The 27,109-nt window shown below is 46.4% G+C and overlaps 2 protein-coding genes across 5 annotated transcripts in view; both read right to left on the bottom strand.

Annotated features, from left to right (window-relative positions):
* Window positions 1–17,790, bottom strand: part of LOC131125887 (insulin receptor substrate 1-B) — a 41,299-nt gene extending 23,509 nt beyond the window's left edge. The window contains exons 1-3 of the mRNA XM_058067867.2: window positions 17,019–17,790; window positions 3,520–3,821; window positions 247–3,385 (exon numbers count right to left, since the gene is read on the bottom strand). Coding sequence (XP_057923850.2) covers window positions 247–3,385; window positions 3,520–3,821; window positions 17,019–17,430 — 3,853 coding nt within the window. The 5' untranslated portion in view covers window positions 17,431–17,790. The remainder of the gene's footprint in view (window positions 1–246; window positions 3,386–3,519; window positions 3,822–17,018) is intronic.
* Window positions 17,791–18,557: 767 nt separating this feature from the next.
* On the bottom strand, window positions 18,558–26,770 carry agfg2 (ArfGAP with FG repeats 2). Of its 4 annotated transcripts, XM_058068025.2 has the most exons (15): window positions 26,451–26,592; window positions 26,260–26,285; window positions 25,826–25,919; window positions 24,960–25,075; window positions 24,723–24,864; window positions 24,534–24,648; window positions 24,374–24,478; window positions 24,252–24,284; window positions 22,718–22,897; window positions 22,306–22,378; window positions 22,182–22,225; window positions 21,991–22,077; window positions 20,152–20,220; window positions 19,406–19,476; window positions 18,558–19,334 (listed from the first exon to the last, which is right to left on the bottom strand). In XM_058068025.2, exons 3-15 carry the CDS (start codon window positions 25,877–25,879, stop codon window positions 19,287–19,289), a joined length of 1,137 nt encoding a protein of 378 aa, XP_057924008.2. In that variant the 5' UTR covers window positions 25,880–25,919; window positions 26,260–26,285; window positions 26,451–26,592; the 3' UTR covers window positions 18,558–19,286. The 4 variants fall into 4 exon arrangements, with proteins under 4 accessions (XP_057924008.2, XP_057924004.2, XP_057924006.2 ...); XM_058068021.2 differs by lacking the exon at window positions 26,260–26,285 and having other exon boundaries at window positions 26,451–26,770; XM_058068023.2 differs by having other exon boundaries at window positions 26,260–26,602.
* Window positions 26,771–27,109: the final 339 nt, after the last annotated feature.

Raw genomic sequence — 27,109 nt, 5'->3', positions numbered from 1 at the left:
TTCAATGGCAAGTCTGAATGGTTTCTTTGTGTGGGGACTGTGCTGCAGTGAGTTGTTTGCAACAGAAAAACAATGGCTGAAGCAGAGCGGAAGCATTGGCACTTGTCCTATCTATAGAACGATATAATGATGAACGATATAACTAAATGTGTCGCATTTCACAGATGCAGTAGCTGCATATGGTCACATTATTTGTGCATGAAAACATGAGCGGTTAGCGTCATTTAAAATGCTAATAATTCTTACCTGTCCCCTCCTTGTTTCCGTTCTGTTGTGTCCGCAGCTCCTCCGACTTGTAGAAGTCGATGCTGGCATACGTGTTGATGCTGGAACTGCTACCGTTGCCAACTGCCGCACCCCCGCCTCCTCCTCCTCCGATGGCAGAGCCGGCACCCAGCACAGAGAAAAGGCGAGAAGAAGCCTGGTTACCTGGGGTTCCATCCAGGCCCAAATGGGTGCTCTCTTTGTTGGCTAAGTCCAAGTCTATGTAATTCAGGCCTTTCTCTGTGGTGGGCGTCTGAGTGTTGGTGGCAACGGACTGCTGCTGTCCAGGAAGGGGTGAATGACTCGGGCTATCCTGAACAGATCCGTTGCGCCATGGCGTGCTTTCAAAGCCCTGACGGCGGGGTGCAGCTTGTTCTGGGAAGAGCGAGGCCGTGGAAGAAGAGGACGTGGAACCAGAAGTGGAGAGGGACGGTGAAGCGAGGAAGCTTTCGGAGCAGTGTCGTCTGCGTCCTTGGGGGTCGGCACGGATAACTTTAGCTCCGTGGTCCGGGTTGGACCCCGATTTGGCTAAAGGAAAGTCTAGACCCCGTGTTGCAACACAGGGTTCAGTCCTTGTCGGGGAAGGAGCTTTGGGAGAGATGCTGGATGATGGCCCGGCAGTTGTGTTGCTGTTCAGGCTGAAGGCCATCACTGTGTAGTCCCCGCATGATGTGGGGGACTCAGACTCCGGAACAATCTCTCGGATCTTCCTAAGATGTTCCTCAGCCATTTCAGCTGCCTCTTCACAAGGACCTGCTTCATCAGAGGCTTTGGGAGTAACAGTAAGAGTTGGAGGAGTGGGAGGGGTGTGGAACGGAGGGAAAACCAGTGGGGTGTGGTGTGTAGGGGAAGGAGAAGGGCCCAGGTCCATGTTGACATACTCAGAAGGAGCTGGGGGAGTAATGGGGGCAGAGGGGCTGCGGGATAAGGGAATAAAGTTCCCCAGGCAGGACACAGGCCTGTGCTGGGGATGCTGGTTGCTTGTACCATGGGACTTGGATGATCCATGCCTTAGACCCCTACCGCGCCCCCCTCCAGCACCAGCCTGGCTGCTGTTCTCCCCCTTAAACTCAATACTGACATATTCCCCGGGGCTCTTAGGTTCTGGGAGCATCGGATTCTCTCGGACCCTGGGAAGGGTGTTAGCCTTGGATACGTCAACAAAAAGACTCACAGGTCTGCTTCGTGAATGGGTACTGTGTTTTGGCAACCCACCAGAGACTTGTCTCTGCTGGAGTTTGTTCCCCTCTTTGGACCCCCCAGCAATGATACTTGCTGCTCTGTCCTCACACTCTCCAAGGCTCTCACTGCTGGCTGAGCTGGACGAGTACGAGGAAGAAGAGAGAGACAGGTGTCGTCCTGCCATTGAATTGTTCGCCACTTGTTGCTCCTGGCACCCACTTAATGTCCTCGCACCAACCCATCCCATACCACCATTGGGCCTTCTGCCACGTCCTGGTCCGTCGTCAAAATGTCTGGCGGAAGGGTTGTGTTTGTATGACCGGGGAAGGGAATAGTAAGAGTACACCATCTTGGGGACGTGTGAACTGTTCTCCGATTGACTGGTGTGTTCTGAAGGTGGAGGACTCCCATTCACAGATCGAGTACTGATTGGGGACATGTTCATGTAGTCGCTTCCTGCCCTGCTGTCTGCGCTACCACTGCCCACCCAAGCACCGCCAGAGAGACCTCCACGCTGATCAGGGGAGCAGCTACTGTTGGGTGACATGATCATATAGCCATCTGAGGAGGGTGGATGTCGGATCTGCTGTGGCGGGGACACGCTGCTGTTTGGGGTCATGGCCATGTAGTCATCAGCAGGTTTAGGATCTGAGTCTGGGACGGAAACAGCTGGTGACTGGGACAGAGACGCTGGAGGTTGAGTGACCCCTGGCAACATAGACATGTAGCCGTTATCCATTCCTAAATCCACACCACCACGTGCTACTCCACCTGTTTCACCTCTGAACTCTCCTGCCACATCCAAGTACCCTCCCCCAGCCCCTGCTGACCCAGCACCCATGAGGCATTCCCTCTGTGTTGAAGAGGACGTGGAAGAAAAGGACTCCCGGCTGGTGCTCCTGGACATAATAGCATAGTCCGCAGACTCTTCGTCCGCCGGTTCGTCTCCTCTGTGCTGACATGGGACCAGCCTTTCCAAAGCCATAGGTGGTAAGGATGCACGCTTGCTGAGCAACTTCCGCTCTGCTTCGCACTCCCGGCTGGATGAGCGGCGGAGCACTCTCCTGGTCTGGGGCAAAGAGCCGCAGCCTGTTGCTCCAGGTGCTGGCAAGGAGCTGGACGTCATGCCGCTTTGATTGTTGGCATTGCCGCCGCTATTCTGGCCCATTAAAATGTAATTAGCTCCCTCCTCGCCAAGAGACTGGCTGCCAACGCTACCAACAGAGCTTCCAGGCAAGTTGGGGGAGACTAGGCGCGTCTGTTCCCCAGGACTGGAGCCATATTCATCAGAGGAGCCGTAGTCACTGGGTGACCCCGAGACAGAGGTGCTATGCATGGGGACTCGACTGTAGGGGCCACCCCCTGTCCCAGGACCAGCACAAGATGCTATACCCCCAAACTCTGACCCGTGGCCAGAGCTGGAGGACAGGCTTGGAGCTGGGGAGGGTGCTGGGGTGGAGATAGAACGCATCAAACCAAGAGGAGTTTTGGTGGTTGAGGTGGAGGCCGAGCGTGCCGACTTTGATCTGAGGATGGGTGTGGTGGAGCAAGACCCGTTGGTGGACGGACTGGAGCTGAGCACTGCGAGCGGCATGTTTCCCACTAGGCCCTCCTCCACTTTGCTCCCATCACTGGCAGTGCGAGATCTTGGAAAGCCGTGACGAGGGGTGGGAGAAGCGCTGGAGCTGCCGACACCTGTCCCACCATTAGTCCCTCCGGGAGGTTCAGTTCTGGGTCGGCGGGTGAAGCCCACCTGGCTGGGAGGAGGATTTGAGTGGTGCCGACGTGAAGGGACGCTGATGGGGTTGGAGGCTGTGGCACCTCCTCCGGGTCCAGAGTTGGACTGAGATTTACTTCGCTGGCGAAACTCCTCACTGAGTGCCTTCATGGCCTCCAGTAATGTTTCGTGCATGTTCTGGGCAACCACAGAATCATCCGCCTGGACAAAAGACAAAACAATTAGGTTACGGTCTTGGGTTGACTACAAACATAAAACCTAGTTGTAGTTTTTCTGCATTGTTGATAAAGGGATGAACTTGGAAGAACATTAAAGGAGGACCATGAGAGGCGCACCTGCATCCAGAACTCGCCCGGGCCTGTCACGGCGGAGCGGCCCACCTCAACGAAGAAAAAGTTTTCAGAATGCCCGCAGCGCCGGACGTTCATGAGCTGCAGCACCACGGCCGCAGCATCGGAGTTCAGCTTGACAAAGTTGACGGTCTTATCGGTCAGGCAGAGGCGGTAGATACCCACTAGATTCTTGGCTTGACCCAGACCTTTGGGCCACACTTTGACCTGCCACACTTCTTTGAAGGCTGGTCCAGGATTGGGAACACCATAATCTCCTCCTGCTCCTCCGTCTGTGGGGTTCTTACCTGAGAAGTAGAAAATGAGACGGTTTTAAAAGTGCTGATGTGACCTTCATGCATCAAGAAAGAAAAGGAACACCGCCTCTATTTACAACTTCTTCCGAGAACAAGGTGCCTTTATTTTGGACATTGTGCTGATGTGCAACTTTTCACTGATTTTCAACCAGATCTGACAGCAAAGTGAGCATGCATCAGCTTGTGTGACCGGCTCTCTACCTGCAGGCTCCATACCTGGGGGCCCCGTTTGTCAACCGCACACGTACATACATACATACATACATACATACCATTGTGGAAAGAGTCGACAGCTGCAAACAATGAAAAACTGTTCTTGTGAGGGGGGGAAATTAAGTACACTTAACAAGAGAAGAGAAATGTCATAAAAAAGGTCTTACACTTACTGAGCGAAAAAGATTCAAAAGATTTACTTTGTCAGCTCGTAAAAATGTGTGTGTCTTTTCATTAGCCGTTCCATTCATCCTTTGTGCATGTCCGCACAGTGGGCTATTATTGGACACAAGGTTTTTGATTACTTATTTTGAACGCTTAACAACACTTGGCTGCTTATTTGATGGTTCATGTCTGTTTTTTTTCCCCTGATCGGAAGCAGGAAATATGACCTGTCTTTTACTTGTAATCACAAGGGAGCTTACATCTGCTGAATGAAAGGGCTGCGATTGAAGAAATACCTGAATATGACTCATATGCACATGGGTGGGCCCAGTATTACTCTATAAAAAAACACCCCAAAAATACCGCATTGCTGTTTTGGATTTAATTCCAAAACAAAAATCTACTTTTGCTCTGAAGGGGACGTATGTATGTTGTTCCATTTTTAACATCACGGTGCATGCTGACCGCCACATTCCAAATCTTTCCAGAGTCTATGCTGCAAATACTTCAACAACAACCATATGTTGACAAGACGCCTGACGATGCAAAGTGGATGCCAAATTAGCCGCTGGATTGGATTGAGCAAACACTCACAGGCCGACGTATGATCGCAAAACACGAGGTGTCGCAGTGTGGTCTTCTGCTAAAAGATGGAGGATTTTTTTTTTTTTGTAAGTTGAACCAAGAATAGATTGGAGTCTGTGGCTTCTTCGCACACACGCACACTGCATGAGATGACTCATTCAAGGCCATGCATGGTCGTTTCATGCTTCTTTCAGTGAGCATCAATCCAGTTTGCCTCCTGCATTAAGATTTACAACAGGAAGGAGTTGATAGCAAGGGGGATTTGAAGGGGACCAAGGGAATGGGGCTTCATACAAGATACGGAAAAAGAAAACTATATGAAATGTCGATTGGGAACAAAAGTTAGTGTTCGCTTCAACAGACAGACTTTTCGTGGGCTTGTTTTTCCGTTTCGAGAGGCCGCTCAATAAGATCAAGGAGGGTGAGTGCTGTTTGTTTGGAGGACGGCGTGGCCTTAAAATCTCAAACACACTCTCACACACCTGCATACCTGCACACACACACACACACACCACTTTCATCCCACTGCCACTCTGGCTCACTAAAAACCCTCAAAAAAAAAAACAGAAAACATTTAAGATGTGTCCAGAAACATCCATTCTTGTTAGGTTACATAAAGCCAGGATTGATCCTTGGTGGAGTAATATGAATTATGGAGAACCCCGGGCTTTCCTCTGGGGGGGGAGTAGCCTTCCCGGCAGTGTGCTGCTCAAACAAAGATGGAAGAAAACTGCTTTTTTTTTCTTCCTTTTCACTGGGTTACTGCACAAAGTGTGCATAAGAGATCCCTGGGTGTACTGGAGGGCAATGAAGCATTTACCTTGAACCTTCCGTGTGTGTGGGACAACATTCGACAACCTTGGGGCGTATCTTAACAACCGGAAAACAGGGGGTATTCCAAAAAAGATCCTTGCGGAGTGGCAGAGTTTTATAAATGAAGCTATAGAAGCAACGCAAACATGTCAACATTGCCAAAATTCGGTCCAGAGTCAGTAAGTATTTGTGAGGGGCATGCAAGAAGATTCAAATTTATAGCAAATGTCATAACAGAATCCCCGTTCCTCACCAGTGAATGCGCCCTGCTCGCATTTCCAGTGTGTGACCTCATTGCCATAGCATGCTGTGATACTTTCTATGCCACAAAGACTGCAAAGTAGACTCCTTTTTCTGCTGCTCTCTGCTATTTTTTTTGCCCACATTTCGGGCCGACGGGTTCTGTGCTTTTTCACAGTGGTAGCCGTGTGCCCCCCCCCCCCGTTTGCCTTGTTTTAACCTCGCCTCTTGTGTCATGCATCTGCTGCACGTGTAATCTCGCCAATCCGGAGAAACACAGCGCTATGCAGACACCAGCATTCATTTCACATGTGGTGCGTGTTATCCAGGCAGTGCAGACGGCCGCATGGAAGTGAAAATAAAAAAAAGGGAGGCATCCAAGGATGGGACAAGCAAAAAAATAAACATGAAGAGAACCTCAAACTTGGGCTTGCTGGTTATCCTGGTGCTGAGGTAGTAAACATAGCGTTTTTGAACAGAATGTTCTCAGAGTTCCTGGGATCTTTGTACAGAGAGAACAGTAGCAGTATTGCCAAATACAGTACTGCGCAAATACTTACTATAATTATTGAATATACAATAATTCAGCTATTAATCCGAATCAGTCCACCTTTACAAGCTGTCCCATTTCATGGTAAGATCCCAATTCCGTGGGGCAAAGACAAATAGAGCGAGTGAATATTTCATCTCACCTAAATTTAAAACACTCCTGAATTTTTAAGCTGCTGCAGAAAGTGGAGCAGCACAATGAAGCTTCGCCTTCCCCCGACTGTATGAGTACATCAATACATCCCATATACGGAGTGTATTAAATTGCATCCCAGAGGAGGGTGACACCAGGAAACAGAAGGGGGTGTCGTGGGAGTCCGTAATGTAAAGCTGATAAATATGTGGGCACTTCCTGACCTCAACAATGCTAATGCTCCGGGAAGCCAACCACAATCAATACATCTAAAATGTTTCCATTACGGCTGCACCATTCTGCAAAAAATTTTTTTTTAATTATTATAAATATTATTAATATTATCGTCGTGAGTGTGAATGGTTGTTTGTTTATATGTGCCCTGTGATTGCCTAGCGACCAGTCCAGGGTGTTCCCCCGCCTCTCGCCTGAAGACAGCTGGGATAGGCTCCAGCACCCCTGCGACCCTCGTGAGGAAAAAGCGGTAGAAAATGAATGAATGAATATTATCGTCTTTGGGCGGCACGGTGGGCGAGTGGTTAAGCTACGTTCACACCGACGCCTAATCGATGGCGAATTAAATCGGCGAGCAAAGCGGCGGCAAAGCGTAACAAAGCTTAATGAAAGCGTAAAGACCGTAATACAGCGTAAGAAAGGTTTGAGCAATTCGGGACATTCGGCAAGAGCGCCAAAAATTTTTAAACTCACAAAGCTTATCAAAGTTTTGCTCAAAGCGTAGGAAAGCTTAACAGAGCTTGGTTCAAAGGATCAATGGATCTGCTGCATCTTTATATATTGTAGCGTCGTTGCCGACGCTATGGAAATTACACGACTGTGATCGCTGACAAGCTTTTTATTGCACAACAATAATACTGGCTACTGTCGGCCGTAACCACGCCGTTGCAACCACAGCCAGCAACACAACAGTACTTCTTCCACCAGACACGCCCCCACCCCCTGGTGCATTCACAGTCACCCGGAACAGTCGGACACCCAAGAGCACAACGTCAACATGAATACGTCAGGGTCGCTACAATATGCTCTGGATCAGAGGCGGGATGCAGTCGGGATCTCGAAATTTTCCATTGCGTAACAGAGCATAACAGAGCTTAACAGAGCCTATCAATGCACAAGAGAGCTTGATAATCGTATCAGAGCGTTATTTAAAGCGTGATGAGCGCACCAAAGCTTATCAATGAGTATTAAAGCGTATCAAAGCGTGATTTAAAGCGTAACAAATCCTGATCAATCGGCATCAAAGCGTGAGTTGCCGTAGCGATTCGGGAAATAATTTGTCGCCTAAAGCGGGAACCAATTTCGTATCAGAGCGTATCAGAGCTTAAACATATCTGAGGAGATCGTGAGATTTTTGGAAAAATGACGCCGAATTCGTCGCCGATTCAAAGCGCGACATTCGGCGTCGGTGTGAACGTAGCTTTAGCGCGCAGACCTCACAGCTAGGAGACCAGGGTTCAATTCCACCCTTCACCCTCGGCCATCTCTGTGTGGAGTTTACATATTTGCATGCGTGGGTTTTCTCCGGGTACTCCGGTTTCCTCCCACATTCCAAAAAAAAAAACATGCTAAGTTAATTGGCGACTCCAAAATTGTCCATAGGTATGAATGTGAGTGTGAATGGTTGTTTGTCTGTATGTATGTGCCCTGTGATTGGCTAGCGACCAGTCCAGGGTGTTCCCCCGCCTCTCGCCCGAAGACAGCTGGGATAGGCTCCAGCACCCCCCCGCGACCCTCGTGAGGAAAAGCGGCAGAAAATGAATTATTTATTATGGTCTTTTACTACTTGGGGCTTTCTGACGTACTTCATGAGAAGTCATGTAAGAACATTTGACATGACTGAAAATAATCAATTTGGTCAAAAACATGGCTGACTCGACAGTACAAGACAAGTTTAAAAAAAAAGCCAATTAATTAGCTGATGAATGATAACCAGCAAAGCTTGACGGTCATGGCTTGTTGGCTTCGTTACCCTGGCTGGAGATGCTTGGTGAGAAAGTGTCGGCCGTCGACAAGCTAATAACATTGCAGCGTGAGTCAAGTCAAATGGGAAAATCCGTCGCCATATATTATTTTTCTTCTAAAGCGCCCCTGATTGGATGAGTTCGGTGTGAAAGAAGTGGCCCGGCAGCGACACATTACAGGAAGCCGATAATCATTCCCAAAACAGTCAGGATAACAGCACAAAGCCTGCACTGTGCCACCGGCAGCTGACACTGGAGACAGCAATTAGTGGCTAATTAGCGAGATGAGCAGTGCTTAACGTGGCTTAACGTTTAATCGGGCCATGCAGATCTCATTGGCCCGTGCAGGCAGGCACAAAAACACTCACACAGCCTCTTCATTTTTTGCAGAATGGAAGGACATTTACCGTTTATGCATCAATTTCCTGGATGAGCTGTATTAGCCCCAACAGCATTAGCGTGGATGTAAAAACACATGTTTGCTAGCCAAATGGGGCAGATAAAAAGAAAAAAAAAACAATTCCAGTGGTAGGGTTGCACAAGTCACAAAAAGCCTGAGCAAGTTGGCTCCTTTGTCCTGGTTTGGAGTGCATTAATTAACTGATGTGTGTTTATTTTGTACAGTTGATCTATCTTATTGTACTGTTACACCGTAATATTTTTTTGACTTGATGGATTATTTTCGGCGGTCTAGTGGTTAGCGCGCAGACCTCACAGCTAGGAGACCAGGGTTCAATTCCACCCTCGGCCATCTCTGTGTGGATTTTGCATGTTCTCCCCGTGCATGCGTGGGTTTTCTCCGGGTACTCCGGTTTCCTCCCACATTCCAAAAACATGCTAGGTTAATTGGCGACTCCAAATTGTCCATAGGTATGAATGTGAGTGTGAATGGTTGTTTGTCTATATGTGCCCTGTGATTGGCTGGCGACCAGTCCAAGGTGTACCCCGCGTCACGCCCGAAGACAGCTGGGATAGGCTCCAGCATACTTGCAACGCTTGCAAGAATAAGCAGCTTAGAAAAAGGATGGATTTGGGTTTTAGGGCTGCGTGGTTAGCGCGCAGGTCTCACAGCTAGGAGACCCGGGTTCAATTCCACCCGCGGCCATCTCTGTGTGGAGTTTGCATGTTCTCCCCGTTCATGCGTGGGTTTTCTCCGGGTATTCCGGTTTCCTCTCACATTCCAAAAACATGGCCTCTCGACTGAAGACAGCTGGGATAGGCTCCACCATACTTGCAACGCTCGCAAGGATAAGCAGCTTAGAAAAAGGATGGCTTTGGGTTTTAGGGCTGCGTGGTTAGCGCGCAGGTCTCACAGCTAGGAGACCCAGGTTCAATTCCACCCTCGGCCATCTCTGTGTGGAGTTTGCATGTTCTCCCCGTGCATGCGTGGGTTTTCTCCGGGTACTTCGGTTTCCTCCCACATTCCAAAAACATGCTAGGTTAACTGGCGACTCCAAATTGACCATAGGTATGAATGTGAGTGTGAATGGTTGTTTGTCTATATGTGCCCTGTGATTGGCTGGCGACCAGTCCAAGGTGTACCCCGCGTCACGCCTGAAGACAGCTGGGATAGGCTCCAGCATACTTGCAACGCTTGTAAGGATAAGCAGCTTAGAAAAAGGATGGATTTGGGTTTTAGGGCTGCGTGGTTAGCGCGCAGGTCTCACAGCTAGGAAACCCGGGTTCAATTCCACCCTCGGCCATCTCTGTGTGGAGTTTGCATGTTCTCCCCGTGCATGCGTGGGTTTTCTCCGGGTACTCCGGTTTCCTCCCACATTCCAAAAACATGGCCTCTCGCCTGAAGGCAGCTGGGATAGGCTCCAGCACCCCCGTGCCCCTCGTGAGGAAAAGGGGTAGAAAATAAATGAATGAATGAATAAAAAGGCCTCATCAACTGTCCTTCCATGACAAACCAAGCTGTACAAACAAGGAGTAGGCTAATGATAACAACAAGAACAACAATAGCAGTAGTAACAGTAAATATTCCCCCACCAGAAAAGGGATTTATTTAAGAGGTAAACAAATGAATTAAAAAAAATTGTCCCAGACGATCGCAATCTCAAATCTAAGAAAATCATGAGCCCCATTTTCTCCGTAATCGTGCAGGACTTTTGGCGATGCGCTGACATCAAGCGATCTTAAAAGGAAAGAACAGCTGATTTGCCGATGAGCCAAGAGCTAATAGAGACCATAAGCACTTGTGTAGAAGTCGAAGTTTTATGTTGCTTGTGTGTGGATACAATTTCTACCTTGTTTACAGCTGCTGCTGCAGCGCCAAATTTGGACTCTGCTATTTAGTTTTATTGAGGTCAACAATTCCTGAGGTGGTGCCGGAGCTGTGGGGCAATTTTCCTGGCAAACTCTGAACGCGAGCCGCGCCTCTGGGTCCGTTCTGCCAAGGTTAAGCCTTTACACACGCCACTGACTCCTAATAGCTGAACAAATAGCTACCCTCAATACTGATACTGTACTCGTCGCCCGAGAGGGTCTTACTGGTCTCAGCTGAATAAATATCTGTGATCCACACATCGCCCTGCGCGGCAGCGGCCTCATGTTTGTGTAATTGGCATCCGCTTGAGGAGAGCCCGTGCGAGGCTGGATGCTGCCTAAGACGCTTTAGCCCAATTCCCCAGGCTCCGATACGGAAGTTGACACGCCACTTTTTTTTAGGCATTATCTCATGAGATATGCAAAGATAAACAAATAGCATTCATTCATTTTCTACCGCTTTTTCCTCACAAGGGTCGCGGGGGTGCTGGAACCTATCCCAGCTGTCTTTTGGCGAGAGGCGGGGTACACCCTCAACTGGTCGCCAGCCAATCACAGGGCACATATGGTCCGTTATAGACAAACAATACATATTAGACAAACAACCATTCACACTCACATTCATACCTATGGACAATTTGGAATCGCCAATTAACCTAGCATGTTTTTGGAATGTGGGAGGAAACCGGAGTACCCAGAGAAAACCCACGCATGCACGGGGAGAACATGCAAACTCCACACAGAGATGGCCGAGGGTGGAATCGAACCCTGGTCCTCCTAGCTCTGAGGTCTGCGCGCAACAACGAGAAGTCTTTGTGTGGAGTTTGCATGTTCTCCCCGTGCATGCGTGGGTTTCCTCCCACATTCCAAAAACATGCTAGGTTAATTGGCGACTCCAAATTGTCCATAGGTATGAATGTGAGTGTGAATGGTTGTTTGTCTATATGTGCCCTGTGATTGGCTGGCGACCACTCCAGGGTGTACCCCGCCTCTCGCCCGAAGACATCTAGGATAGGCTCCAGCACGCTCACACATTTCATTGTTGTTTGTCTGTTAGCAGGATTACACACACGTTTGATTTCCATCCAACATTGTGGAAGATGACTAACAAAGAAATTGCTCAATTCTGGAGGAAATCCGGATTAGGCTTTGACAAGGCACATTTTGTACATGCTTAACGTGAGCATTCATGTCATTTTTGTTTGACGCATTCCTTGAATTGGATTGTGCAGGTGTAGCAAATAAACAGCATTATACTGTTAGGAACACTTTTGCAGCAGCCAATTATTTCCATGCTTTGAAAAAAGCTTCTCTCAGCATCGCGCTGAGGGAGTGGCTCTCTCTGCACTCAAACAGTGCAGCATCTCTTGGCTGCGGGCCCCTCCAGCTTGCAGTCTGCAAGCTGTGAATTCTTCAAGTAGGGGACAAGTTCTTCACTGTACCGACGCTTGTGTGCATGTGTGTGTGCATGTGTGTGTGTGCGCGTGAGTGCATGGCACATACCAGAGGCTGGTTATTAGAGGAAGGAATCCTAACAGTGTTCAGTGTGTGTCAAACATATTTGCTACTGCAGGTTTAGGCAATGGTCGGCCATGACCTTTTCACTCTCCTCTTACTGAACCGCTGAAGGAGCTTCCATCATATTTAGCTGTAGGCCAAAGACACTGTGTGTGAGCTCAGTGAGGGTGAACATGGGATGGGTGGTGGGGGAGGGTGGAAGACACTGGAGACACTTTTACACTTGATCACTGTCAGTAAGGCTGATTCCCTGAATGCAACAAAACACTGCATACAACAGGGGTCTCAAACTCAATTTACTTGGGGGCCACTGGAGCTAGGGTCTGGGTGAGACTGGATTAGAAACAGAAAAATGAATAAACTTTGCTTTGGTTCTGATTTTCTACAAGAAAAGCTCTGATAAAACATTCCACTGTTCTCAAATATCTTACTTTTTATTTTTCTACACAAAATAAGATGAAAAATAAATAAATAAATCAAGAATAAAGAAAATCAATCAATCAGTAATAAATAAATAAATATAATAATAATAATAAAACAGCAAATAATAAAAATTTAAGAAACCACATATAGTTGGTGGGTAGACAAATTATTTTTTTCAGATTATAATTAACAAAGCATTATTAGAGCCCTGTAGACATGACAAAACACGACTATAGTCACATTTATACTCTATAATACACATTTATACACATATACACATTTATAACATATTGCGCAAATGCAGGGTCTTGTGACACATGCTAACTCGCAAACTAGAGAGCTAGCGACCTAAACGGTAGCCTTCAAGTTATTTCCTTTAAACTTAAATAGCCAAAAACTTACCACTTCCACACGGATAGGGAGGATAACTATTAACAGTTATTTAACCTTTAACATGAACATTAATCAAACGTAATAATTTTTTCTGGGTACATGATACCATACAGCATCCATATCAAACTTGCGCGGGCCGCACTAACATTAAACTTTCATATCAAGGCGGGGGCCTCAAACTAGTGTCCTGTGGGCCACATTTGGCCCACGGGCCGCGTGTTTGAGACCCCTGGCATACAGCCTTACCTCAGCATGCATGCGCCTACCGCAGGGCTATCCAAAGTGCGGCCTGGAGGCCATTTCAGGCCCTTAGGTCATTGTTGTTCTAATTTCAAGGGTTTGCTCCATCGTGGTTTTTCCAAATATACACTACACAGTTGTAAAGCACTGCGATTTGGTACATGCATACAAATTACTATACACAGTTCCACGTGTCCAAAAGGAGTAGCAAGAAGCAAAGCTTATTTAATCGCATCCAATTTTACATCAAATGCAATACAGTTGTTCACTTCCAGTATTGCAATGCTTCTTGTTCAATACTGGGATAATACTGAAAATGATAAGGTCATATAAAAATGTGGTAAAGTCACCTACTTTCTATGATAGTCATAATAAATAATATGTATGAAATAGACATAACAGAACGGGTGTTTGATATGATTAATGGCTGAGTACTGACAATGAACTCACAAGAGGAAGAGTTAGTGATAAGTGTAGTAGTGATTAGACATAGCACTGACTAATAAAAGACAACAGAACAGAGTTGAATTATGGGTAAGGTAGGTGGTGACATGCCAGAGGTTTAAAAAAAAAGTAAGGCGACTATAAACTGCAAAATAATGTGTATTTTAGAATTATAGAAGAACACAAAAAAGGCCACACAGCAAGGAGACCCGGGTTCGATTCCCTGCTCGGGCATCTCTGTGTGGAGTTTGCATGTACTCCGGTTTCCTCCCACATTCCAAAAACATGCTAGGTTAATTGGCGACTCCAAATTGTCCATAGGTATGAATGTGAGTGTGAATGGTTGTTTGTCTATATATGACCTGTGATTGGCTGGCAACCAGTCCAGGGTATACCCCACCTCTTGCCCGAAGACAGCTGGGATAGGCCCCAGCATACCCGTGACCCTCGTGAGGATAAGCGGTAGAAAATGAATGGATGGACAAAAAGGTCAACAGAAATGGAGCTTGATCAAGCGTTGGCAGGGGGTGCAACTAATTCCTACATGTGTTCCAAGTTCTGGAGAACGTACTACCTCCTCTGTGTGCATAAAAACAGTGTTCGGAACACACTGTAGTACTGAAGAAAGTCATTTGTTGCGACCACTATGTACATCTGTGTAATACTTGCTTTTATAGTCAGTATAGTTACTCCAGACCCCGTTCACTGTGCAATATCCGAGCAACCTCCATGTGCAATATTAAGGGCTCTAAATGCAATATACTAAATTCTATGTGAAGTAATTCCATAATGCCTCATATTAACTCTCTAACAAGATCTCAGTGTATAGACTGGTCATATATCTCATCTCGTTTCATATTATCTACATACTGTATTGTATATAACTCTAGGAAAACTGTTGATTTTGTTGATACTTGAGTTGTTTATATTGTTTATTTTTCTATATTGTGTATTTTGTACTGCTTAACTGACTCTGTGCTCTTGCTGCTGTGCAATACAAATTTCCCCACTGAGGGACGAATAAAGGCATATCTTAATCTTAATCCTAATCTTAAAAATGGCAATAAAAAGGGAATTAACAATGGAAGACACACGGTAGCGTATATTGATGAATAAGTCATCAATCGGCATAAATGGAGTGTGCTCTTTTGAGTGTACAAGAACCGAGGAATACATTTTGGCAAATATTTTCATTGAAAAGCAAATAATTCGATTACTGGGGCTTTTGAAAATTGAGTTTTGACTGGACTAGTACATAAAAACACCAGAGGTTTGCTCACATTTCTACATGCTGGCAGCATCTGCACACATATTCCCTACAGACTCACATCAACCTGCTAAATACTCAACAATAGCATCCTGCACACAAACACCCTGGTGTTAAGACAAGCAAAGCGTCCCAGGTCAGGTGCTTCCCTAATCAGCCGCTTTATGTAACAGAGCAACAGGTCATGTGTGAGGAGCACCTTGAACCCTTTGCTTGTCGTTTACCCAGATTGCGTCATGGAGACCCTAGCGGCCAAGAGGAGAGGGAAGGTTGAACAGGTGACTCGCTATGAAGTACCCATGCTTATTGCTGCGACAGCTGTGTTTACACAGTGGCTGATAGAGTCCAATTGAGGAATGTTTGGACACTTGTGACCTTTTTTTTTTTTCTTCTCTCCCTTCACTAACCTTAAGGAGGAAGAACTTGCAAGAAAAATCGGGGGAAAGTTCTTGGAGGTCGTTTCCCAGCTTTCTTGGAATCTGTGCTTGCAGAGAAATGCGTCTAATACATTCATTTATTTGAGGCAACCCACCACAAAAAAATATGATATTTTCTTAGATTTCTCGCTACCCGTTCACCCTTGCCCAAAAATGATCCAAAACCACAAAAACCAACAAATGCGATTGGAATCCAAAACACATGCAAAAGACAAATTCCACAAATGCCAATAAGACACACAAACCTCCAAACACAACAGTTTGAGAGAAATGCTGCAAGGTCACTGAAGAAAACAGAAGTTAGCCAGGCTACCAGGGTAGCCAGACCGACACTGACACTAGTTCGGGGAATAATTTTGTGAAATATGATGACATTTTTAAAAAAAATACATTATGTCTCTAAAAACATCACACGGGTGTCAAACTTATTTTAACTTACAGCATTTATCTTATGCAGTTGTTTCGAACATTTGTTGCATTTCTTTCTGATCCTGCAGTTTATGTGATTGTAATGTTTTTCATTTGCAGTATTTTCTCTTTGCATTCGCATTGTTTTGGATCATATCTGTATCTTCTAATGCAGTATATTTCAACCTTTTTTGAGCCACGGCACGTTTGTTACGTTGGGAAAATTTTGCGGCACACCAATAACCAACATTATTTGCTTATTATTATTGACATATAATTTGTAGAAAATTATTAATACATGTTAATTAGAAAAGTAATATTGAATAATTTGTGGCGGCACGGTGGTCGAGTGGTTAGCGCACAGACCTCACAGCTAGGAGACCAGGGTTCAACTCCACCCTCGGACATCTCTGTGTGGAGTTTGCATGTTCTCCCCGTGCATGCGTGGGTTTTTCTCCGGGTACTCTGGTTTCCTCCCACATTCAAAAAAAAACATGCTAGGTTAATTGGCCACTCCAAATTGTCCATAGGTATGAATGTGAGTGTGAATGGTTGTTTGTCTATATGTGCCTTGTGATTGGCTAGCGACCAGTCCAGGATGTACCAGCACCCGCCCGCAACCCTCGTGAGGAAAAGCGGTAGAAAATGAATGAATATTGAATAATTCCTCACGGCAAAACTGACGATTTCTCACGGCACACTTGTGTGCCGTGGTACAGTTGTTGAAAATCACTGTTCTAATGTATAGTGTTTATTTCTAGAATGTGTAAAAAAAAAAAAAAAAAAGCGAGAGCTGTGGACCACAATTGTCCCGCAGGCCGCAATTTGGAGACCCCTTGCTTTATGAGGTCTGCAGAAAGGGCTGCAGGCAAACAAGGCAGACAGAAGTGTGTGACGTGGGACTTGAGGGGCCAAAGGGGGGGGGGAAGCCCACATGAAGTCAACTACTAGCAGACATGATAAGAAGTCATCTTCAACATGTTGACACTCTCCACTGGGAAACAAGTGTGTGTCAAAGCTGTGGAGATATCAGCCTAACACACACAATGATACATGCATATTGTGGAAGATTAGGGAGCGTGGGCTCCACTTACTAAGTGTGTGTAGACTTACTTTTGCACTGCAGGTCCACCATGGCCTGGTACCACTCATCCTGGTCCGCCTCGTTCTCAGCGGCGACGGCGAAGCTCTCAGCCCGGGTGTAGAGCACTATCATGTGCTTGTTCTTGGAGTCCGCTCGCTTGTTAATGTTGAAGCAGGTCTCCAGCGCCACGGCTTTCTTCGGGACGGGGGCCTTGCCGCGGAATTTCTTCTCGCTCTCATAGTACTCCAAGCGGGCCGGGCCGCGTTCCGAGCCCACCCGGAGCACGAAGTAACGCCGGTGCATGGACTTCTGCTTACGGAGGTAGCCGCTCTTCCGCACGTCTTCGCAGCTCGGCGTGTTTTCCCCCGGGCTCTCCATGGCCCCACGACTCGCGTTGTCCACCTCGCAGAGTGTTCCGTTCAAAGTTGTTACGGAGCTCATTCAAGCATCTCCCGGCACTCGGCGCCCTCCCTCCCGCTGCGCCACCGCCATGTGAGGAGAAGCCAGGCTCCTCTGCTGGCCTTGTTGTTTACGTGCTCCTCTTCCTCCTCCTCCTCTTCTTCTTCTTCCTCCTCCTTGCAAGTTTAGCACACGCGGTGCACCCCCAACCCCTTCCACGCCACTCCACAACTGTTTACTACGAGTGGTTCCGAGCGACCTTTAATCGCATTTACTTGCACGGAAGCGAGCACAAGACTCGTTCTAGTAAAGCGTCCGTGGGTCGAGACGCCACCGCTCGAACCCGCTCGGCTCCGTGGCTGTGGAGCTGAGCAGCTACTGTGGACCGCCGCTGCTGTCACTCAACACTGTCCTAGTAGTAGGGGAGGGTGGATCGATCCAAATGTCGATATGATCGATACCAGGGGAGTATCTTTACCGAATTGATATTAAAGTCATGAGATCGATATTTACTTATTTGAAGATATTTTAGTAGTTTTTTGTGATTTTAGTAGAACCGATAGTTAATTTTGTTTCCAAATATGTTTATTTTTAATTTGGTAATCAGACACAAGAGGGCTTTGAGGAGAAAAACGCTGAAGGATTTGAATGTTTGTTTTTGTTTACTTGTTTTGCACTTCAGTATAGACTTTTTGTTCAAACAATTGTATGTAATAAAAGGGAATCGTTGTAATATTTACATTGTATTGTTGTATTCATACATCGGTAAATTGTTCACAAATCGTTCAATGTCGTTTCCCGCAGCCATTGAATGCAACAATTATTTATAAAACATGAATGCATTTACCGAGTTCTTCCTGAATATAACTGTATAATTGAATATAAACAGTTGCGGTGAGGAAAGGGAGCATTAAATCTAATAATAGCTATCCTGGTGGCGTTCTGCCTTTGCAGAGTATTCCTTTGCAGGATGCATGTTATGCAATGTGCATCCCAAAGTAACCTCTAGCAAGTGAGGAAATGGACAACCAGCACCCCCTGTTGGTGAAATCAATCCCTGCAGTCGTCCCAGAATGTGTACAGTATGTTTTTATGTGCAGGAGTAAAACTGCTTTATTGTTACAAAACAGCCCTTTCCACTTTTCCAAATGATAAAACTCAGAAGCAGATTCACTTAAGAAGCAAACAAAGTTTTATGAAGGTGAATAACAATTGTTACATGTCTCCTTTATGTTTTTGTCAATGCTTTTCCTTTTTGGCAAGAAACATTTTGGTCCTGTAATAAAGAAGCACAAACATTTCAATCATGAAGTTATTGTGGAGTAAACGTTTACATTCAGTAGCATTCTAGCCCTCAAAGCTCATGCAGCCTGGCAGTGGGTTTAAAAAAAAACATATTTGAAAGCAAATGAGACACACAAAAAAAAGACAACCGGAAACAAATGTCTTAGCTTTTCAATGCTGCACATGCATCAGGTGGCTTTAAGGCGGAAAATTTGCTTTATTACTAACTATTCATAGAAAGCCACTGAGAGTGGGTTTTTTCAATACTGATGGCAGGTTATCATTATTGTTTATTTATATTTTAAGCAGGAGGGAGAGAAAGCAAAATAGCAGCAGCAGTTTGCATGTAACATGTTAAAAAAAATAAAAATTTGTTCACTCCCACGGAGGCCTGAGATGGTGTCTACTAGTTACCTCCCATAGAGACGTCAGGATTACATTCATGCATTTTATCCCCCTCTTAACACACACACACACACACACACACACATACAAGTAAACACAGACAAATAGGAGGAACCTAAGAGGAAAGGGGGTATGCATGTCTCGCAAACCCTCCGTGAAAACACTTGAGAGGCATTAAACCGGCGACGACTTTTCCAGAGATGGAGAGGTCAGATGAAAGGGTTTCGTGACGTTGCCCGACTGGGGTAAACGTTCCCCTGAAAGACACAAGATGGCGGTGTGATAATGAGACACCAGCGTTTGGCAAACCAGTTAGCACAGTACTCACTGTAAACGGGTTGACCGACATGGGCCGAGGGACTTTGGGCTGTGTGTCAGATGCGGAGAAGGCGGCAAAACCTGAAAGAAACCAAATTGAGGTCTTAGTACTTTGTATATATCGTCAATATTGTACCTTTTACTGTACCTCATCAAATAGTCATAATATCTTAGGCTAAAACAGAAAAAAATGTGTTTATGCCAGTCAAAGCACCGCTATATAACACAAGGGGCGCTCTTTAAAATCTACATTTCTCTCCTCTTGGCCGACACACCCGAATTCAGAGTCAAGCTTCAGCTCCAGCCCCCCACCCCCATACCCAGAGCTGCACAGAGGCACACCACCCGCAACCAGTCCCATGCTAATAGTTACAGGCAAATGGTAAAGAAGAATTGGATATTGGCTATACAGTAAATCCATGTATATTTGCGATTCAGCATTAATGGCCCAACAAATTTACAGATTTTTGGTTTAAATACTTTTTTTTGGGTTGTAAATATTGGAAGGTCATTCATTCCAGAAGTTCAGACTCTAACCCAAACATTGCTGAATCAATTTTTCCTCATGAGAAATAATGCAAATCCAATTCATTTGCGTACGTAAACCAAAAAATATACAAACCAGGGCGTACACTAACCAAGGTACGCTATGCACATAGCTTTTAAGATGACAGACTAGACAAGATGACACTGCCCCCTTCCTCACCTGAAACCCTACTAAAAAACAGCAGCTTTATGGTGAAGGACAACAGTTACCATTAGCTTCCTGGTTGGTGGCAGCCTCCTGAAACGAGGAAGGCGGCGGGAAAATCGAACTGGAGTCACCTGGAAAGATGACACAAAAGGATTTGCCCTTTATTTGTCACCAATTTGAAAACACATTCTTAAACGTTAAAATACAAAACATTATTAAAGTTTATGATGATTCTTATGGGCGGCACGGCGGTCTAGTAGTTAGTGCGAGACCAGAGTTCAATTCCACCCTCGTCCATCTCTGTGTGGAGTTTGCATGTTCTCCCCGTGCATGCATGGGTTTTCTCCGGGTACTCCGGTTTCCTCCCACATTCCAAAAACATGCTAGGTTAATTGGCGACTCCAAATTGTCCATAGGTATGAATGTGAGTGTGAATGGTTGTTTGTCTATATGTGCCCTGTGATTGGCTGGAAACCAGACCAGGGTGTACCCCGCCTCTCGCCCAAAGACAGCTGGGATAGGCTCCAGCACCCCCTTGTGACCCTCATGAGGAAAAAGCGTTAGAAAATGAATGAATGATTCTTATGATAGTGATGCTCTAAATACACATCTTTCATAACCTTGACACTAGTGATGATGATGATGATGCTGCACATGAACCTGACCTGAACACCACATGACTAATATTTATCTTATGATGATCATATCAAGCAACACCTCTCTTTTGTGACGGCACCGGCCTTTCCATCCCAGGAATTCACCTATGGTGCCCCAACCTTTCTACACCCGGTGCGACACGCAGGCTGCACTGGATCGGACACCTCAGTGCAAGCAGCGCATAGCTAATCGCCACCACATTCCCGCTCCCTCTTATCACCCAGGCCTAAGGGTCTGGCTTTCCAGTAAGGAACATCCTGTCGCTATACATTATTAATCCCAGGGCCATTAGACTAAAGCTGCCTATCTCTCAACATCCACTCTGTGTTCCACGTTTCCGTCCTTAAAACTGTTGCTTCCAGTTCTCTCAGCCCTCCAGCTGCATCTCTCCACCAGCTAGACCTCCATTCTAGGAGACGTAGCAATATATTTAGTGTATTGGTTTGGATACGGTGCTGAGGATTACACTTGGGTGGAATGCAGTCTTATCTTGGATCCCTCACTTATCACCAAATTCCATGCTAAGTTCCCTGATAAGCCAGGTAGGCACGCAGCATCCGTTTGATGAGTGGTATTATAGTTTTGGGGGTATGTAATAATTAACATTTAGTGAATAGTTATTATTATTAAAGCTAACCTCTGTGCATTTACACACAGAATTAACATTTGTGAACAAGGATGAGGTGAAAGGAAGAATAGAAAACACACATTCATTCATTTTCTACCGCTTATCCTCACTAGGGTCGCGGGGGTGCTGGAGCTTATCCCAGCTGCCTTCAGGCGAGAGGCGGGGTACACCCTGGACTGGTCGCCAGCCAATCACAGGGCACATATAGACAAACAACCATTCACACTCACATTCATACCTATGGACAATTTGGAGTCGCTAATTAACCTAGCATGTTTTTGGAATGTGTGAGGAAGCCGGAGTACCCGGAGATGTCTGATTGTGCAGCATCGGAGAAAGTCTTACACTTAAGTCTAAATCTGCGTCAAACATGGTGTGTTCAAGGTGGCAACTCCCAAATAAAACACATTATTCCAGCAGAAATCTACTTACAAATTCAAACAATAAACTTCTTCAAGATTAAACACTTTTAATACTTCTTCCTACTGCTTTTCGGAATTGTGTAAACCATTGCTGCTACATAAAATAACAATGGATTCTAAATGAGTGTCACACCATGGCTTGTTGTTGTTTAGGTGGCAGGATATTGGCAATGGACAAAGAAAAAGGGTCTCACCTCCTGGGGGGCTGCTGAAGGGGTTACTGGGGGACAGTGCAGTAGGCTGCTGGGAAGGGGCGCTGGAGCTGAATGGGTTGGGAAAATCTGACAAACACACACACACACACACACACACACACACAGAGTTAATTGACAGTGTCAGGCTACGTTACACACTAAGCAGGATAATTGAGGAGGGGGCAGCTTACTTGCAAATGTTTGTGAACCGGATGCTGTTTCCACTCCTGGGGAGCTGTTAGATTAAAAAAAAGGTGAAAAAGTTCAATAAAAATTAATAATAATTTAATAAATAAAGTGAGTTTTGGATCCTACCTGGCAGGTGTGGAGCTGGAAGACAGCCTGCTGACAAACAGGCTGCTGTACTGAGGAGCGTCAGCAGAGGGCGCTGCAAACAAACATTTCACACTTCTTGAAGAAAGCTAAGCATAAAAATATGTGACAACCTGGCCTCCCCATCACGAGCGTAAAAAAGAATGCGGCTCCATTTTAAACAGATTAAAAAGGAGTCAAGGGGATCCTTTGAAGGCAAAAGTGCGTGATGTGGACCAAACAACAATGAGCGTAATTCAGCTTTGGCATTTGGAGGAAGGATGTTATGCAATCCGGCCGAGCTGGCTGTGACAATCTGGATCACAAACCAATCCCTCCTTAAAAAGGAACACTTTCCACTACAGCCACTATTGAGCTGTGTCCTGGCACGACTGAGAAAACAAAACATCCATACCTGTGTCAGAGAAAACGCTGTCCAGGTGGGACACTGCGGCATATCTGTCCTGGGGGTTGGTGCTCTGCTGAGGAAGAGGATTCTGAGCCTGAGGGTGTTTCAGCCCTCCAAAGTCCAAGCTCAGAGATTTGGGGAAAGCCCTAAAAGGCCCCGTGGTCCCCGAGGACGACACTGCTCGACCTGCGAGCCACAAAACAAGGTGTCAACACAAAAATATCACACATGGCTGCAAAGAAAGTGAATTTAGTTCACTTATATGGAGTTCTAACTGGAGATAAATACCACAAATGCTCCAGTTAACTGCTAAGTCTCATAGACACATTTTTTTAATTAACTCTACAAGATGGCAGTAGCTATGTTTACCACCCCTGGACAGACTACATATCGGTTGCTATTAAGAAGAAGCAGCAGCATCTTCACTTCCTGAGTCCTTAAGAAGAACAACCTAGACCAGGGGTCACCAACGCTGTGCCCGCGGGCGCCCATGTGGACCACTTTAGGCGCCCGCGAGGCATCTTCGAAATATAGCACTGGTCACAAATAATCAGAATTGCTTACATTAATGTCATTCATTCATTTTTGGCGGTCGGGTGGTTAGCACGCAGACCTCACAGCTAGGAGACTAGGGTTCAATTCCACCCTCGGCCATCTCCGTGTGGAGTTTGCATGTTCTCCCCGTGCATGCGTGGGTTTTCTCCGGGTACTCCGGTTTCCTCCCACATTCCAAAAACATGCTAGGTTAATTGGCGACTCCAAATAGGTATGAATGTGAGTGTGAATGGTTGTTTGTCTATATGTGCCCTGTGATTGGCTGGCGACCAGTCCAGGGTGTACCCCGCCTCTCGCCCAAAGACAGCTGGGATAGGCTCCAGCACCCCCGCGACCCTCGTGAGGAAAAGCGGTAGAAAATGAATGAATGAATAAATGATGATGTGGTCAAAGAGCGACATTTTCCTTTCCACTTTTTCATGAACTCCACATCATTAAAGTTAAAGACATTTTAAATAAACACCCGATTTTAATTAGAGCATGTACTGTACTAGTACTGCACTAGAATTAGTACATGCTATCCAACATCATGCTCATGCTTTCATACCAGGAGCAAATTGAGTTTTGAATGAAATAAAGTTAGGCTACTTTACAAGCTTCTAACACATAAACACCATTGCAACATTTAAATTATAAGAAGCAAATTGCAAGTAGAGCCATTAGCAGCCATTAGACCACAGAGCATGCTAGCAGCAGTTAGCCGACAAATAACAGACGATCTGCATAGAGAAAGTGTTTTTTAGCGACCGTTGCGTGTAGATAAGAGCTGTATTTGCAAACATACTTGCGTGCTTGTGTGGTGCCCTACATATTTATTTTAAGTCCTTCTACGCCGACGTCGTGTGAAATATTAGCAGCCCGCTGCTGACCGCAAGCAGCAGCCGCAGTCTCCTAAAAATAGCCAACGCTAACACGTAACACTGGCAAGCTGACGTGCATGTGTGGGATAGATGGAGCAAAGTGGGGGCAGGGGCAGGGGTCTTACCTAAAGTGAAGTGGTTTTTGAAAGAGCTACTTGCTACAAGATGAGGAGACAGACAGGATATTAGACTTTTGATCTGACAGGACAAAGAGACAAGGATGCAAGGAGGCAGGAAGGATGCACACCTGAAGGACGCGGGAGGGCGGGGAAGGAAGGGCCGTGGTTTTGACCCCCCGGGGCTGACGACAGTGAGCCGGGGCGCTGTCTCTCAATGCCGCACATGTTGTGGTCTACAAGAGAAGAATAAGAAGCTTCTCATAGGTTGACAAGCTTGGCATGATATACCTTTCAGAGAGGCGTCTCGGAAGCTTTGGGAGCGTGAGGGCCGAGATGTGAACACGTCAGTCCGGAGGTCGGCAGGCGAGGTGACCGGGGCTCGATCCCACGGCACCATCTGGGACTGCAAAGTATAGAAAAAGACGGGTCGCAGCTGGTCACATCTCCAACACGTTTGCTTGTCAGTTAGCATCTCACCAGCGTCCTAGCGGGCCTGGTGGTGGGGGGCAGGCTATGAGCGGAGGGCTGCCCGACTAAAGGACCATGAGCAAGGACGGCCTGGACCCCCGGACTCCAAGGACCCTCCATGTCTCTGCGGTTTTTCATTTTGGAAAAATGCCTGGAAGAGAATCAGAGTCCTCCACTTAGCCGGGGTCAAAGTTCAACAGGCTTACTTCACTGACTAACATCAAGACTTCTAATCAAACACGTCACCATTTCTTCTTTTCGTATTTGTCCTGCAGGAACTCTTTGAACTTCTGTGAGTCCTTCATGTCAGAGCAGCCGTCTGTCTTGGGATCGAACACGCACAGCCAAGTCCTCCTGCCCACCTGGTGCAGAAAAACAACCATCATGCATCATAAAAACAGCTACTCACATACACAAAACATATGCTGACCACTCATGGCCACAGTTAATAAAGTTAATAGTTAATAAAAAATGATATGAGATTTAGACCGGCGGCACGGCGATCGAGTGGTTAGCGCGCAGATCTCACAGCTCGGAGACCAGGGTTCAATTCCACCCTCAACCATCTCTGTGTGGAGTTAGCATGTTCTCCCCGTGCATGCGTGGGTTTTCTCCGGGTACTCCGGTTTCCTCCCACATTCCAAAAACATGCTAGGTTAATTGGCGACTCCAAATTGTCCATAGGTATGAATGTGAGTGTGAATGGTTGTTTGTCTATATGTGCCCTGTGATTGGCTGGCGACCAGTCCAGGGTGTCTTGCCCGAAGACAGCTGGGATAGGCTCCAGCACCCCCGTGAGGAAAAGCGGTAGAAAATGAATGAATGAATGAATGAGATTTAGACCTTTAGAAGATTCTGTGCTTAATTTAATAGAGGTGTTAATTGAAGCATTTAAGGTAGTCCTTTCATTTCACACGTAATTCATGCACACACACACACACACACACACACACTGGCAAGCAATCTAATAAAAAGCACTCCAACTAAAAGCTTTAACGCAACACATCGGCCATTATCCTGAGAGGGTGGAGGTTTGTTTGTGTCGTTCCAGACGCCAGAATGTGAGCATTAAACCTAAACTCACGAAATCAGAATTCATGAATCGAACTCACCTCGTTGCCATGGTTTTGGAGGAATTCCACTTCCTGCTGGGAGAATGTCGTCATGGAGATTGACTTAACTCTGTGAGGAGGGTTGAGGCCTCTCCTGAGATTGATGGTTTCAAACAAAAACAGAAAAGCGTGTGTCGGCATCACTGGTCAAGAAGAGGACACAAGTAAGTCAAAGGTGGGCGTGGAAAATATCACACAAGTGTGTTAAGTTTGTGACACCATTATCCATGCTAAAAACACGAGTGTTGGACATGTGCGAGATTGGGCAATAACAACAACAGAGTGGTCCAAGCCGCCTGCCTTCCTGTGGAGTGCTGGGACTGAACATGCAAACACACACCCACGCCCACACACACGCGCGCGCGCACACACACACACACACACGTAAACACATACTGGAGAGGAGCCTGGTGGAAAGAGGAAAAGAAACAAACCTGCAGCAAATGACTCTTTTAAATGACTGTGGAGAGATAGAGTGTGTCATAAGCACATTGCAGGATCAGCATGATGAAATGGTCCACATAAAGGTGTCATGGTGGTGCATGGTGCAGTCTCAGGGCCTGCCTGCGTCCACTTTGCTCCACTATGTCCACTCTGCTACAAATAACAAAAAACAACAACTCACAGCATTCCGGAGCACGACGTGCACACGAAGCTGCCCACGGTCACGTCCGTATAAGTCACCCCGGGCTGGTTGCACTCGAAGCAGTGTTTGTTTACTCCGGACTGGCCCAGCTCGCGGACCTTACGGGCGCAGATCTCCTGGTTGTCCCGGTGCTTACGGTTCGACATCGTGGATCCGACCGTGCCTGGCGTGGGTGGTCCGCTCCGTGTCCGGGCTCGGGCTCTCCTCCTCCGCCTCCCACACGGGCCACTTCACGGCCGCATTGTGGAGGACGCTGCTCTGCTGCTTCGCCCTGCTGTGACAGGCTGCACCGAGGCAAATTAGACGGAAGCTGCTCCACACATACCGGAAATACACACAAAATAAAAGCCCAAGACAGGATGTGCCTCAAAACGGTGTGTTGTTACCCATTCATACAATTAACAATCTGACATTTGATTATTTTGTGACACGCCTGATTGGTCTCATGGTAATTGGCTTGGTTTACTGGGACAAACATACCAGGTCACCCGGAAGTACATCACGAGATTGGGTAAGGAGTAACGAGTAGGGAGAAGCAGTTTATTCAATTCTAATTCAATACAACAATATCTACCAATTTTCATTTAAATAAAGAATAAAGATGTGTAATAGTCAGAAAAACGATCTAGTCTATTGGT

Source organism: Doryrhamphus excisus, linkage group LG2, assembly GCF_037039965.1.
Source record: "Doryrhamphus excisus strain RoL-2023G ecotype Guam linkage group LG2, RoL_Dexc_Guam_v1.1, whole genome shotgun sequence".
NCBI classification, from domain to species: domain Eukaryota; kingdom Metazoa; phylum Chordata; class Actinopteri; order Syngnathiformes; family Syngnathidae; genus Doryrhamphus; species Doryrhamphus excisus.
Note: the sequence above shows the minus strand (reverse complement) of the source record. Positions and strands in the feature narration are given on the sequence as shown.